The sequence below is a fragment of the Kryptolebias marmoratus genome, linkage group LG24 (assembly GCF_001649575.2).
Source record: "Kryptolebias marmoratus isolate JLee-2015 linkage group LG24, ASM164957v2, whole genome shotgun sequence".
NCBI classification, from domain to species: domain Eukaryota; kingdom Metazoa; phylum Chordata; class Actinopteri; order Cyprinodontiformes; family Rivulidae; genus Kryptolebias; species Kryptolebias marmoratus.
Genome location: NC_051453.1, coordinates 4923744 through 4938817, shown reverse-complemented (window position 1 = coordinate 4938817; position 15074 = coordinate 4923744). Strand labels below are relative to the sequence as shown.

The window sequence follows — 15074 nt, the reverse complement described above, 5'->3', positions numbered from 1 at the left end:
CTCTGGAAAAACAGACCACATGGATTCAAATTACACAAGTTGTCGTGGCCGAGTGGTTAAGGCGATGGACTAGAAATCCATTGGGGTCTCCCCGCGCAGGTTCGAATCCTGCCGACAACGTTTTTTCCAGCTGACAGACAGCAAACTGAACAACACAGGGTGTGCTTATGTGAGGTTTGCTCACAGAGGAGTAATGCTGCGCTGCAAAGGCAATTACACTTGTTTCATTTATGTATTGATTTGAAGGATCTCAAACCACATTGATCTATTAAATACAATAAAGCTTAGGGAATATAGAGCTAAATGAGAACATATGTGTTGTCTCTTAAAAGCTATGAAACAGATGTTGTGTTTTTACTTGATCAAATTGGTTTTTTTTTCTTTATTTTTAATGAACTTGATGCATTTGTGAGAAGTAGTGCTGAACCTTTGATCATATACCATGCAAAAAGGCACAATTTCTGTTAAAAAAGACCTACTGCAAAATCAAATACAGTTAAGATTTTTGGTCCTGAGTTAGGTTCGGGTTTCCTGAGCTATCCTTTAGTTATGCTGCTTTAAGCTCAGACTGCTGGAGCACAAACTGACTACATTTCCTCACTCTGCTGCTGACTTTACTCTCTCTACTCTCCATGTTTATATTAGGATTATTGCTGTCATTAACCTGTGTTTTTCTTTGTTTTTCTTCCCATAGAAACTACACCTGGACCAGTCATTCTGTGTTTGTCTGCGTCTCTTTCCTGTCCTCTCAAACCCCAGCTGATCGAGGCAGATGGCCGCCCATCCTGATCCTGGTTCAGGTTCTGCTGGAGGTTTCTTCCTGTAAAAAGGAAGTCGTTCTTTCCCAATGTGCTGCTCAGGATGGGAGATTAAAGTGAAGGGAAGATCTGAAATCTGCTTACTTCCTTAGATTTATAACTTTTAATAACTGGCATTTTATAATGTATGTGAATGTTTTTGTACAGGGCCCTGAGATTACATTTGTTGTGAATTGGCACTATATAAATAAACTGAATTGAATTAAGAAATAAACTTTAGAATTATTAAAACTTCACTGTTTGTTCACAATAGCAAGTCAGTGGTCTATTCATCTTATGAGCAAGTTTTTAAAAGAAACTGAATTTAAAATATGTAGACAAAAATCTAATGATGTCAATGTGACAGTAAACACACTAGGGGGGTGAGAATATGCTTTGCAAGATAATTTTAGTGCAGTATTTGTATGTCAAAATAAAACAGCATTTTATGTCTCCGTACCTAAAACTCTGACATCATATTTGACCTCCTTCTCTCCAGCCATGCTCGTAGCCACACAGGTGTAGCGTCCTGAGTCTGAGATGGCAGCTGAGAGGATTTCTATTTTCCTTCCCTGCTCGAGCACACGGACGTTGTCTCCAACCTGCACAGGGACGCCATCTTTCAGCCAGGTAAGGGAGGGGGGAGGGTGTCCTGATGCCTCACACTCCAGGATCAGATGTTTAGTGAGGACCACTTTCTTCTCAGTGGGCCCATCATCCCCTCCTGAAATAGTAGGAGGTACTGCGAGGAATAAAACAAAGGTCAAAACTTTATGGACTATTTCTTTTTAACATATATCTCATTCACTTCTAATATTCATTGCTTTTTTTATGTCAGCATTATTTAAACTGCTTTATGCATGAAACCTTTAAGCCTTTAAATAATTGTTTTATTATGTTTTCTGCCAAATATTCACAGCAGCTTAAAACAATTCTCAAGTGTTGCAAAATGTTTTATGTTTTATGGTTTAGGGTTAAGTTTAGCTGTTATGTTTGCTTCAAAGCCAGTTGATACAATAATAACAGAGTCATATTGAACTACATAGCTGCCATGGGTTTACAAATGTTTTTATTTATGAAACTTAGAGGCAGACAAATTCACATGCACAAATTTAACTTATTCAATGGTGACACTATAACACCACAGTCAAAGTTAAAAATAGTTTTCCCATTACTGTGTCTTGTGATTCTGAAATGAATACTTAATGACACTCTCACAAGAAGTAAAAAAAAATGCAAAATGTGCAAAAGTGTGTGTGGAAAGTGAAACTTCTTACGGTACACGTCTAGCTCAAAGCTCTTCTCAGCGCTCCCCGCCACGCTGGTCACCTTGCAGGCGTACTGACCGGCGTCAGACGCCTGAGCCCGAGGGATTTTCAGGTAACGACCTCTTTCTACATACTGAGCCCGTCGGCTGGATAAGATGGCCTTTCCTTTTCGGTACCAGGTGATGGTGGGCAGTGGCACTCCACGTGCTTCACACTCCAGTTTTACCATCATGTCCAGCAGTGCTGTCACCTCTGTGGTGAAGTTGCCTCCTATGATAGAGGGGGGAACTGAAACAACGGGACAAAAAAAAAAAAAGAAAGTTTGTTACTGAGTTGTGTAAAAGAAGTTGTTGTGAGCATTGTCTTGTTTGCTAGGGATTTACTTCAATAATTACTCACTGAAAACACTAAGGTTGAAATCTTTGGACTGTTTTCCAGCTGCATTAGTGACACTACACTGGTACTGAGCCTGATCTCCAAGACGGGCACTTTTTACCCTCAAAACCTGACCCCTATTGGTGACCTCCAGATTAGGGTCAGCGAGAAATATTGGCCTAGAGAAGAACAAAAATAAGACAGAAAGACAGCAATTTTTATTTAAAAGCTTTCCAACTAATTTCTTTAACATCAAAGTCTACTTACTTTCTGTCTTTGTACCACTGGATTGTGGGAAATGGCGACCCCTCCACTTTGCACTCAAGAATGACCTCTTGTTTGAGAATTGCTGAAATATCCTGAGGCGAGGCAGATCCTACAAATGTTGGTGGGACTGAGGCGAAAAAATAAATAAATATTAGGAGGTTTAACAGAAAACCTATTACAAATTAATGCAAATCTTTGTGTTCCTAATTTGTCAGAAAGCTCCCGTACTTCCATTCATAGTTACAGCAGTTCAGGTAATCTCACTTTAATTTTACGAACAACACAGAGTGCTTTACAGATGACTGTGATGTTTCAAATGTGTTTAAACTATAAGATCCTTTAAAATAAAATGCATATACAATCACAAATAAATGTAGCAATAATCAGCATTAATTCTCAGCCAGTTTTATGTATAATTTCAAGTATATTAACTCATATATTAACTGCTGGGAGAGAAAGCATCATTGTCTCTGTGTTGCTGTAGGTCTCTACTCACCCAGTACGTGCAAAACAAAGTTTTTTTCTGTGCTGCCTGCAATGTTGATGCCTTTACAGCTGTAGCTGCCTGCATCTGATGTTTCTGCCTGCAGTAGTTTCAGGGTTTTTCCCATATCCAGAATCTGGATGTTGTTACTGGCAACTACCTGCCAGTTACCATAAATACATTAAATCAAAACCAGCAACATAAATGAAAATGCACAATTGCAAGTAGATTTAAAAATAGATGAGTTTAACAGAGAGAAAGATTTAATCCAATGCTGACACTGGATGTGCAAAATAGGGAAAGTATTCAATTGTTTTTTTCAAGCCAAATACTTTCATACAACAGATTATTTTGATTTAGATTAGTCATAATTATCATATTAAAGTATGAGAACTGATTTCTCCATCTGTGTTTGGCAGGAAAACTGATGACAGCAGCCAAGACAGCCAAAAGCAGCCAATTATCTGGGATGTTACAGCAAAGTGTGCACTAAATCTCTATTCATACATCAGTTCATCACAATCAGGCTGATATTAGAGTGCAAAGCATGCTGGAACCCAGGCTGATCTGCTAACTTTATTACAAACATGCATGTTGGATAAAAAAAATCTGTTGTCTTGGATGGTGCAGATTTTGTTTTTATGAGCGCTTTCATCAAGGAATGAAAAGAGAGGTCATCAAAATTTCTCATTTCCTTTCTACGTGAGCAAATAACGTAATCCAATCCTTTTATAGGTCCCACTAAAGGTTAATTATAAGTTGTGCAAATAACAAGGCTGTGTGTTACTTGATGTTTATGGACTATTTGATCTATGTACTGTTTACTAAAGACAAAACAATAATTACAAATTTTCTGAATACTAAACAATACAATTTTAAACTACAACAGCATCTTTCTTATTGGAATTACACTTACAGAACTCCCATCTTTATACCAGGTGATGATAGGGGTCGGACTTCCTGTGATGTCACACAACAAGCTGATAGGCTGGTTTACGATCACTGATAGGTTACCAGAGATGTCACTGCCACGGAAATCTGGGGGTACTGCAGAGGTGATAATAATAATAAGTACGAGAAGTGCACCAGTGTCTCAACAGATGACTGCAGGAAGAAGCTAATCACCATTGACTTTGAGCTGGTACTTCCTCTCAGTGGATCCAGCATCATTTGCAGCAGTACAGACGTACTCGCCATCATCCAGCGGTGAGACCGAGGCAAGAATCAGCAGAGTACCGTCCTCCAAGATGGACACACCAGGCTCATTACCTGTCAGCTCCTGACCATTTCGCAACCAGAGAATCACTGGCTTAGGCAGACCTAAAAAAGGGAGGAGTGCATTCATAAAATTATATATTTTGTCTGACTAGCGAATAAAATATGTAAAAAAAAAAAATGACAGGAAAGTGCCATGAGTGTCAGATGATTTAAGATCAAGGCTTTTCATTTGTATTAACTGTATAAAATGACATCATGAGAAATATTCTCAAGACAACATTAAGTGGAATCTAAGAACACTTTTCAGGTCAAAAGTGTATTACTGAAGGATGAGTTATAGTTTATTAGAAAAAGCTGAATTGCTGCAGTACTCTCAAAACCTCTCAGAACTGTACTTTTTCTTACTTACTGTTGCCATCAACCAAAAAGTATTTTACTAAATGAGAGCACGATCAGTTATTTTTAGCAAAGTCAAATGGGATAGTACAGCACCTTTAGCCGGACAGGGGAAGGCAATACGCTGGTTTGCAACTCTCTCTTGCATGGGGCTGTTGAAGGGGGGCTCCAGAACTTCAACAACAGGAGGTACTGAAAACAAAAAACAATCAATGACTAAAGCAAACTAAACACAATTACTTCTAGACATATCTACTGCAACAGACCAATTTTATAAAAATATATTTGAATTAAACTCTCAGAAACTAATCATTACATGTACACTTACAATTGATTTAACTTTTGGAGTCAATCCAATTTAAGATTGTTGCCACAGCTAATTGATCTTATCAAACTCAAAATGACTATAACTCAGTCAGTTTTATAGATATTGAGTAAAACCTTTGGTGTGGTTGTAGCTGAGAGTCATCTATCATCTACTCTGAGCACTAACAGATGGCACAAGCTTGTTGTTTAAAACTTTGGCATAAAAACAGTGGGCAATATGAATTACTTCACAGAAAACTAGTTTCATTCAAACTGAGATTAAAGAATAGAGTTTCATAAGTTAACATATGTAAAACTGTTTGTGTCAGGATTCGGTTTTGTATGTTTCTTTTTGTATTTAGTGTTTTGTTTCTGATCTCTGGGTTTGTTGTCTCTTTTGTTGTTTTTATGTGGTCTTGTTCTCTGTGTCTGTCAATATTCACTTCTCCTCAGTCTGTTACTTGTCATGCCCATCTCCACCTGCTCCTGGTTTCATAATCATCTCACCTGTGCCCACTTTTCCTAATTACCTCCTGTGTTTAAAACCTGGTTATTCCCTCCACTCACTGCTGGTTCATTGTCACTTTCTCGTTTCATGCTCTGTCCGGTTGTCCTCCCGTCTTGTCTCAGGTTTGCTCATGTCTTGTTCCTGGATTTTGTTAGTGTTTTGCATTTAGTTTATGTTTTGCTGCCACGTCAGCCTTTTGCTTTTGTTTGCATTTATTTCTAAATAAATTAATTTATTTTCAAAATGAGTCTGCGCTCTGGGTTCGCCTCCTTCACCCCACATCTAGACAGTTTGTGACATCCACCATTGGAAGTTATGTAGCCAAGTGCATAAAACTCAAACCACTGACTGTAGGTTAAAATACATTAGAGTTTATGATCTAATTTCTGCTGTCTGTTTATTTCAGGTTATAGATTGTCTTCAGTTTCTTTCAAAAAGTAAAACAGACAGATAATCTGTCGCTAATACAGTGAACTCCCTTAAAACCAACCTTGTACTAGAACCTTAACTCGGGCCTCATCTCTGCCTGCAGTGTTGGTGGCTGTGCATGTGAAGGTTCCTTCATCATCCAGTCCAACATTCCTCAGGCTCAGGCTGCCATCAGGTGACACAGAGTACCTTTTATCATCTTTAGTCCAGCTCAGAGTCGGTTCTGGGAATCCTTTCGCCACACAGGCCAGCTCCACCTGGTGACCCACCTTTACCCTCATTACTCTGGGGCCAGGCTGGATTCTTGGGGGCACTGCAAGAAATAAGACAGAGAAAAAATAGTTTTTAACCTTTCTGTGCTTCATTCGGATCTGAATGCTATTTATCATGTAGATTTTTCAGCCAGAAGTTACTGTGATGTATGCTGCTGCAGACTGTCTATATATATCTACACAGCATCTTTCATTTAGGTAACTGTGAATATAGAATGTGCAGTTTGGACAGTATGAAAATAGGAAATGAACACCATAAAATGAGTGTTCTTGTACCTTATTTTCTTATAATATCATTGTTAAATATTTGTCAGATTTAGGATTTTTTTTTGGACTTACCTAAAACACCCAGCTCAATGAATTGTGTCAGGTTACCAGCAATGTTGGAGGCAACACAAACATAAAGTCCACTGTCAGAGACTCTGGTTGTCATGATCTTCATAGACCCAGAGGGAAGCTGAGTATGCCTGGGAGGAAGAACAACACAATGTCTTACTGTACACGCACAAAAACAGCAATAAATTCAACCTTAAAATTAAAGCCTGGCTTACATTTTTCCTTGCATTATGCCACAAAGAGAAAACTAAACTCACTCAAACACTAATTGTTTCCACTCACTTATTTCTTTGGTTATTGCTGTAAACAGATATGCCTGTAATTCTTACTAATCTGCCATCAACCATAATTACAGTTAGTTTGGCAGGCGTGCTGCAAACACAACAGATCACAGAGAAAACCAAGGATTACTTTGTCATCTTAGAAAACCACAGACTGCACCCTAAGGTCATGGAAGAAGACAGAGACAAAGTACTGTAATTGTAGACAGCATGGAGTTCATTTAAGACCTGTGTTTATTTGAAAAAGATTTAAGTTGTTGAAACATAATTTTTTTTATTGTCTTTCAAAAAATGTCTGGGCTAATTTAGTATCTGGTGCCAGAAACACATTCAGCAAAATCGAGACAGAGGAATGTTTGTTTCTCATTACTTTTTTTTTTTTTTTCAGAAACACTTCACACACTTTGAGAACTCAGAAAAACACAAGTTGTAGACATTTTCCCCATTTTTTCAGATGAAGAATTTTAGCTTCTCGTCTTCGTTTTCTTCCAGAAAGGAGCAAAATGTTTTCAAGGTTACAAATCTGGACTGCAGACAGACTCATTTAGCACCTGGACTCTTTAACTAAGCAGACATGCTGCTGTAATGCATAAAATATCTGGTTTGGCACTGGGATCACTGGTTTTTATGATGATCCTGAGTGATTCCACCACAAAATAATGTGTAATTTAAACCTTTGTTATCTGGGGTTTCTAAACTAAACCAAACAAAAGTTCTCTCCATTTGTGCTGAATATTAAAAATGTTTCACCTGGGAGAAAATGGAGAAATTAGCTGCTTCCCTTTTGCCCAGGTGATGGTTGGACGTGGGACACTGTGGACCTCACAAGGCAAAATAATCTCCTCCCCCTCAATCACCGACATCCTTACAGGCTCTGTTGAGCCTCCAGCACCACCAACACTGGATCTGGGTCGGACTGAGAGTGCACACAGACAAAAAACTTGTCATATTTGGAAAGAAAGAAATTAAAATTGCTTGAGCCTTTTAGGAATTATGTGACAAAACAAGAGAAGCTGGCAATTTTACCCGCAAAAATTAGCAAACCTGACAAACAAATAAGGTTTTGAATCATGAAAGAAAAAAATCCACTGCACAATACATGTTGTCCTTCACAGCCAATAAGATCAAGTGTTGTATTGAGGAACCCAATAACTATAGAGAAAAAATATTTGTCAAGAAAAGTCATGTACTATACTGTAGGTACCTGCAATCTCCATCATATGAACAACCTGGAGACTTTTTCTCAAACGCTTCACAACTTTTCTGCATTAAATTGTTAATGTTAACTTATACATCAGTTGTCTTTACTTTCTACAGACTTCAGATGCTAAGTTTACCGTAAACTGTGAGCTGAACTTTCCTGACTGCATAGCCAGCTGCATTGGTGGCTGTGCAGACAAACTCTCCGGTCTCATTTCCAGAGGGAGAAGTGATGAGGAGGCTGCCTTCGGAATCCAAGGAGAAAGCCAGACCACCCAGATTTAGGAGCTCCCCACCCTAAAATATAAGTTACAGCAGGAAATAAGAACAAGATCTAAAGTTTATTTCATTCTGTTAACTTCATTAACACTTCACGTTGTTTCTAAGTGTTTAAATGTATGATTTGAGTCTTTTTGCTGCTAGTAAAAAAACAACAGTGATTATATAACCAAACAAACCAAATCACAAAAACCAAAGGCCATGTCAGTGCATCAGGTTTGTTTCATATCTGCACAGTCTGATGTTTTAGAGCACAGCAGAAAAATCAGAGAGAGGTGCATCTGCACAGCCGGGGCTGAGTTTATCAGGGTCATGTTTCATACGGCCCTGCTGCCTCGTTCACCCTAACAGGAAGGCTTTTACAGCTCCAAGAAAGGAAAGATGAACCGACCACAAATCAACAACAGATTCTACTTTAATTTGATGCACAATTAAAGGAGAAACACACTAACATGACAATCAAAAGGTAGAGCTGAATTCACGGTTCAGTGCATCAAATGCACTCATTTATCCCTACAATGATACCACAGATTGAGTGCTGTGCCGACCTTTAATGGAAAACAGCACAAGCCTGTTTCTCTGTAGATGAAAAATGAAGACATAGCTGGACATTTACAAGCAAATAATTGATCATAAATGCACAACCAGATTACATAAATCCATCTTTTTAATGCCTCAAACACATAAAATAATGTGGTTACAGTTTATTCGAGGCTTGCTGAGTGAATTGCACCACAATTGTTCCTGATGTTTTTACAGACCTTAGTCCAAGTAATCTCTGGACTCGGTATTCCACTGGCATGACAAGGCAGACTTATTGCTGTTTCTTCAATTGTGCTAAATACTTGAGGGCCATGTTGAATAGTTGGAATCACTGTGGATACAAGGAGAAAATAAGCAGTAAGTTCAGTGGTAGTTATAGTTATCACTTTGACATTAGCATGTTTTGCTTTAAAGCCCCCTGAAACGGCAGAAATATCACATTTCACAAATTGTTATCACATATTTATGCTTTCTTGTAAATGTATCAAAAGAAAAAGCAAAATATTGGTCAATATGATGTTCAAAAATTTCAGTATGTGGCTTTAAGGCTAAACTTTTTGCTACCATAAACGTTGACAGTGGTTGTTTGATTCGTGGCCCCAATAACATTCTCAGCCAAACAGGTGTAGTCGCCCTCATCATCCAGCCGAACTCTCTCAATATGCAGACTGCCATCCCTCCTCACTGTTACATACTGGTCTGGAGTCACCTAGAAGATGAGAGAAGTGCGAGATTTGAATCAGTCCCAAGTTATTTGGATGTTCGGCCTTAAAAACAGAGAACTTCCTGTGTTCTCACCAAGCCGTAGTTGTGCAGCCACTGTCTCTCAGGCAGAGGATTCCCAGCCAGCAGCACACAGGGAAGAGTGAGCTGCTGATCCTCAACCACGCTGAGAAAAGCAGGACTCATTGCAATGATGGGCTTAACTGAAAGTTTAAAAAAAAACATGGAAATTAAATTAAATTAGGCAGATTCAGACAAAATCATCTGTAAACTTTTGATTTTGTTAAAACATATTTTTTTTGCAGAAAGGCTAAAAATACACACATAAATCAAATATATTTACACCACTCATTAAAAAAACACCCAGTCTAGCTTATACAAAAATAAACAAATAAAAAAAAGTACACTATCTTTGAAAATCACACAATCAGAAAATGACAGCGTGGTAAAATCTTTGTTGTATAGTCATGAATGGATGACGGCTTACAAACAATATTTATCCCTGCGGATATGTTGGATAACAGGATGATAAGCTTGATAATTAGAGTTCTGATGATAAGTTTAAAACATATAAACCAAACACAGCTTTATGCACTCATTACACTTCAATTTTAGATCTTTTTGAGTCTAAATCATAGGACTCTACCAAAGGTAGGCAGTACAAAATTGATTGACTTTAAATTTATTATTAAAATAACAATTTTCATTATTGATGTTCTCCTAAATGTTTTGTTTTTATCTGAGGACACTGAGGACCTGAGAGAGATTTTTCAAAGGCAGCTTCTGGCATTAGCAGCCATTTGTTTGAATGCACAGAATGCAGACGAAGATTATTGTTATTGGCTTGTATTGCTAATAGTAGTTAGCCTGGTTACATTAGCAAACCCCACTGCATGTGGTTATCCTCTGAGGGAATGCTGGCAGCAGGGAGGGGGGCAGTGGGGGAATACTATATGTCATCTGGGTGTGTTTGTACTATCTAACCTTTGGCCCACATTTAAGAAGAACTCAGTGTGGTTTCACTGCAGAGGAACAGTGACACAGAAAATGGTGTTTAACAAGGAACATGTGCTCCCCCTACACTCAACCTTCCAGACCATGGAGACAGGAGTGAATATAAAAGCTACAAGACACATTTTCACTCAGTATCCTCATTCACCTGAAGGTTTTAAACCAAAAAGAAAGAAAAAAAATTTGAGCCAGGTTGAATAATCTAGGAATCTCTTTTAAAACAAACCTGCAACACAATATTATGGACATTTCATATGTTGGTCTTACCAAGTCCAGTTACAGTGATTTTGGCCTGGGTTTGGATCCTACCAAAGTGGTTTTGTGCCTCACAGACATACACTGCCTCATCCTCTACCCAAAGATCTGACAAAAACAAGAAACGGTAACGTAAACAGTGTATTTTATGTAAGCTATATGTCCACAGCTGACTGATAAACTTACTAATAATATGCAGATCTCCCTTCCTCTGTGATATGCTGCCATGTAAGCGTGGCCTGTTGAAAAGAGTGGAGCCGTCCTCTCTCCGCCAGGTGACCTGAGGCTCAGGGTATCCGTGGGCATGACAGGGCAGGGTCACGTTGGAGCCAATGTCCACCGCCACATCTGATGGCTCTTGGGTGAACTTAGGTGCAGCTAGAGGGGTCAAGGTAAAAGATGAGCATTGATAGTAATAAAGTGCAAACAAAGATCTATAGAAAAACAGATAAGGGTTAATGTGAGTCGGCAAAAGAACACATTTGATGGGATTATTATAATAAAATGTTTAGGACACCGCTGGGAGTACACATCTTATAAAACAACTATCAACTATTAGAGACATTAGTGTATTCTTGGACAGAAATTTTAGAATAATGAATGCAGAAAGCTTCTAATTACACACATTAATGTGCAAAAGGTTTAGACTAGAAAAAAATACTTTTACAGTTTGAATAAATAAATAAATGCAACAGAAGTGATTATTAATTTTAACAAAATTTGAAGTGCTTGAAAGAGAGATCTGTGATCTCATTGGGATTTGCCTGGTTAAATAAAGGTTGAAGTGAAACTCACCTCCAACACCAAGGGAGATCCTGCCTGACGAGGTGCCGGCAGCATTAACAGCCACACAGGTATAATCTCCAGCATCACCAATCTGGGTTTGCTTTATGGTAAGAGTTCCTCCCATTGTGTCCACCTCCAGGAGGGACGAGGAATGGAGCTGTGTGTTACCTAATAATTAAAGCATTTATATGGTTTTATTAAAATATGTTTCTCTTTTTTGCAGTTATTTTCTTGTGACTGTGAAAGGCCTTCTTTCAGCTTGTAAACTGTTACCTTTGTACCACCTGATCTCTGGCTGAGGGACCCCAGATGCCGAACAGGACATCACTGTGGATTCTCCGATGTTTGTGAGAATCTCACTTGATGCTACCTTTACCACAGGGGATTCTAGGAGTCAATAAAAGGTAAAAGATTGTCAAAAGATCAACACAACAAAGGGATTAAAGGATAACACTAATGCACGTGGTGGGATTTTTGTAATTCTTACCGAGGTAGGTGAGGATGGAGCTCATTGAGTCAGTACCCGCCTGGTTGCTGGCCAAGCAGCCGTACACTCCTCTGTCCTTCTTCTTCATGTTTCTTATAAACAGAGTGCCATCGGGAGCCATCCTGTGTCTAAAATTACAAACAAAATACACAATTCAGCTTTCTTCTTTATGCTTATTGAGTTTTTATTTAACGGAGGCAGGGAAGAGTAGCTATGGATTACGGGTCTCAAAATGATTTCAATTATCATAGAGTCCACATTTCAGTCTTTTCTATGCATTAAAAGAATTAGTGTAAAACAAAGAAATTAAAAATTTCTTAACAAAAAATTCAATTTTGTTATTAAATACTACAATTTACAACTTCAGGATGCACATGGTGACATCAAATAGTCAACCAATAGTCAAATAGAAAGTTTTTGCTTTCATGAACCTAAATTAAGAAAAATAATTCAGTCAAAAAGTAATTTATCCACCTGTTGGAGGCTGTGATGAACATGTCATTGTGGGTCCAAACCAGGCGGGGCGGAGGGTAGCCGATGGCTGAACACCGGATCCTCACGTCATCTCCTGTCATGAAGGTCTGATTCTGTGGCTCCACTGACACCCTGGGAACCTCTGAAGCAAAAGAGGGATCACAAAAAATAATCTTCTAACTAGTCTTCAGATTAATCAGGTACCATCTAATTAAGCTGATAAAAGTCAGGTCAGTTATCACACTGCATCAGTACATAATTTATGTTGTGAAATAAAATCAAAGTTATGAACTGAAACTTTGAAGCTGACCAGAGCTTTGAGAAAGATCAGGAAAATAGGAAGATGAACGTTTTTTTTCCTCTGAATAAATTTAGTTCCAGTTACAAGCTGGAACAGAGACAAAAATCTTTTCACCAGGAGCCATGTCTGCTGCAACAACTAACGTTGTTTCACAGCATGTATTTCACCCCTCTTTCCTCTTTATTACTAAAACAGAAAAGCCTGTGGAATCCAGAGAATCTTTAAGTTGATTCATGATGGGTAACCTGTCTTTGTAAAGGTGTGTTTTCTGCATTATGGTCCACTGTCAGAATCATCCACAGTGTTTCTGATCTGTCCAGGATGTAGAAAATTCAATGTGAAAGTCACATTTCCGATCCCTGTCCATCAAACATGCTCAAGAGGATTTTTTTTTCTTTGGCCATTTTTATTTATTTTATTCATTTATAAAGGGAATGTCATGAAGGTCACTAAAACACAGGGTCTCTTTGTCAAGAAAGACCTATTTTAAGTGAAAGTACAAGAATGTATTTATACGCAAACAAAGTAAATAGAGTTTATTCTGCAGTTGAATAAAAGTATAACATGAAACTGACCAGATACTAAAAACAGATATGAGTTTTCAAAGATGCACTTCCTATTGACCTTTAGATAAGTTTAAAATCATTTAATGGAAATAAGTTGGACAGTTTCAAGTCTTGTAGCTTATTCCAAGAAGGAGGAGTGGGAGAATCCCTTTTTTCCAAAGACAGTCAAAGATCAGGGTAACAGAGTCAGCTCAACAATAAACAGCTGTGTCACCAGCATAAAGATGAAAAGATGCATCAGTAATTTTCTGTCCCACATTATTAAGCGAAGAGGGCAGGTCCTAAGACAAAGCCTTGCTGCACACCTTTAGTGATATTTAGATAACTGGAAGATAAACCATTGAAGCTTCTGCCTCAAACCAGAAAAATGATTAGAAATCCAACTAACAGCTTGAAACAGCCTTCTTTTTCTTATCAGGAGGTTATCCTGGCCTTAGCTGGGAGGGACACCTCTAAGATCAGAGACACATTCTTCTAGCCTGACTCTGCAGGCTAAAAGCTTGTATTTAAACTCCACTCATTACCTTCTGCATTTCTCCTCTTTTGTCCCAGACTCATCTATCTTCACTCCCTCTCAAGCAGCATCATCTTCGTGTCTCAATTTCCCTCCGTAACCTTTTTGCTTTTTGCTCCTCTTCCTGTTTCTGTCATCTCATTCCATACTCTAATGCTATTTGTCTGGATAAGTCAGAAAATGTTGTTTACATACCGAAACAATTAGCATTTGTCAAGAAAATGACACTAAAACTGTCAGTCTAATTTCTGCTCTTTATTCTTCTGTTGACTGCCAATCAATAAGACCATACATCACATTTACCAGCATGTCACAGCTGATAAAACCTTCTGCCCCATCCTGCTCTTAACTAAACTTTTCACTTGGTTTTTTTACTCTGCATGCCTCAATATTTATGATCCTCGGCAATTAAAACAAAACTAGCATTACTGCATAAGAAATAATAACACCAAAATTAAAAATAAACAAAAAAAGATTTCTGACAATTACCCTATGAATTCAGAAAGACTCAACAATGTTACGTCCAAGTTGCCTAAGATGCCAGCTGACCTGACTTACTTCAGGATGAGGCTGATCACTTGGCACTGACTGAGGAGGTAATTAGAAAATGTCTGGGGTCTAAAAACAGCTGCTTCAAACAGGAATAAGATGAGGCAAATATTTAAAGACGCTGGAGGAAACTGGTCAAATTAAAACCAGAAGAAAAAAAAAAGTGTTTCTTTTTAAATTTTAAAATAGAAAACATGTTTTTGTATCCTTTGAAAGCCTAAAACCTTGAGAAAGGAGGACACACTGGGGAGTTTCGGCTTCAGTAAAAAGCATGTGGATTTTAAATTAACTTCTTCTGAGACTTTTGGTTGCACACTAAAGTAAATACAAGATGTTCTTTTTAAAAAGATTGGATCAAGTAAAACAAAGTTATTCACTTCTTTAAACCTTATACTTTATCTCCTCAGTTAGTTCTGTGAATGCTGAGTCAGCAGAATCAGCATTTACAG

At 38.1% G+C, this 15074-nt stretch overlaps 1 protein-coding gene and 1 non-coding gene across 3 annotated transcripts in view; one reads left to right on the top strand and one right to left on the bottom strand.

Moving 5' to 3' along the window:
- The window catches only part of hmcn1 (hemicentin 1), a 67150-nt gene that overhangs the window by 29233 nt on the left and 22843 nt on the right, over positions 1 to 15074 (bottom strand). For both annotated transcript variants that reach the window (XM_017420545.3, XM_017420546.3), the window contains exons 12-32: positions 12696 to 12837; positions 12222 to 12349; positions 12008 to 12121; positions 11744 to 11902; positions 11135 to 11326; positions 10961 to 11056; positions 9758 to 9885; positions 9524 to 9668; positions 9178 to 9290; positions 8275 to 8434; positions 7688 to 7853; positions 6660 to 6787; positions 6110 to 6361; positions 4902 to 4997; positions 4317 to 4511; positions 4108 to 4238; positions 3204 to 3351; positions 2708 to 2834; positions 2465 to 2619; positions 2075 to 2353; positions 1258 to 1539 (exon numbers count right to left, since the gene is read on the bottom strand). In XM_017420545.3, the coding sequence (XP_017276034.1) occupies positions 1258 to 1539; positions 2075 to 2353; positions 2465 to 2619; positions 2708 to 2834; positions 3204 to 3351; positions 4108 to 4238; positions 4317 to 4511; positions 4902 to 4997; positions 6110 to 6361; positions 6660 to 6787; positions 7688 to 7853; positions 8275 to 8434; positions 9178 to 9290; positions 9524 to 9668; positions 9758 to 9885; positions 10961 to 11056; positions 11135 to 11326; positions 11744 to 11902; positions 12008 to 12121; positions 12222 to 12349; positions 12696 to 12837 (3336 nt within the window). The remainder of the gene's footprint in view (positions 1 to 1257; positions 1540 to 2074; positions 2354 to 2464; positions 2620 to 2707; positions 2835 to 3203; positions 3352 to 4107; positions 4239 to 4316; positions 4512 to 4901; positions 4998 to 6109; positions 6362 to 6659; positions 6788 to 7687; positions 7854 to 8274; positions 8435 to 9177; positions 9291 to 9523; positions 9669 to 9757; positions 9886 to 10960; positions 11057 to 11134; positions 11327 to 11743; positions 11903 to 12007; positions 12122 to 12221; positions 12350 to 12695; positions 12838 to 15074) is intronic.
- On the top strand, positions 39 to 120 carry trnas-aga. The gene has a single exon. It is a non-coding gene; the product is annotated as a tRNA-Ser (tRNA).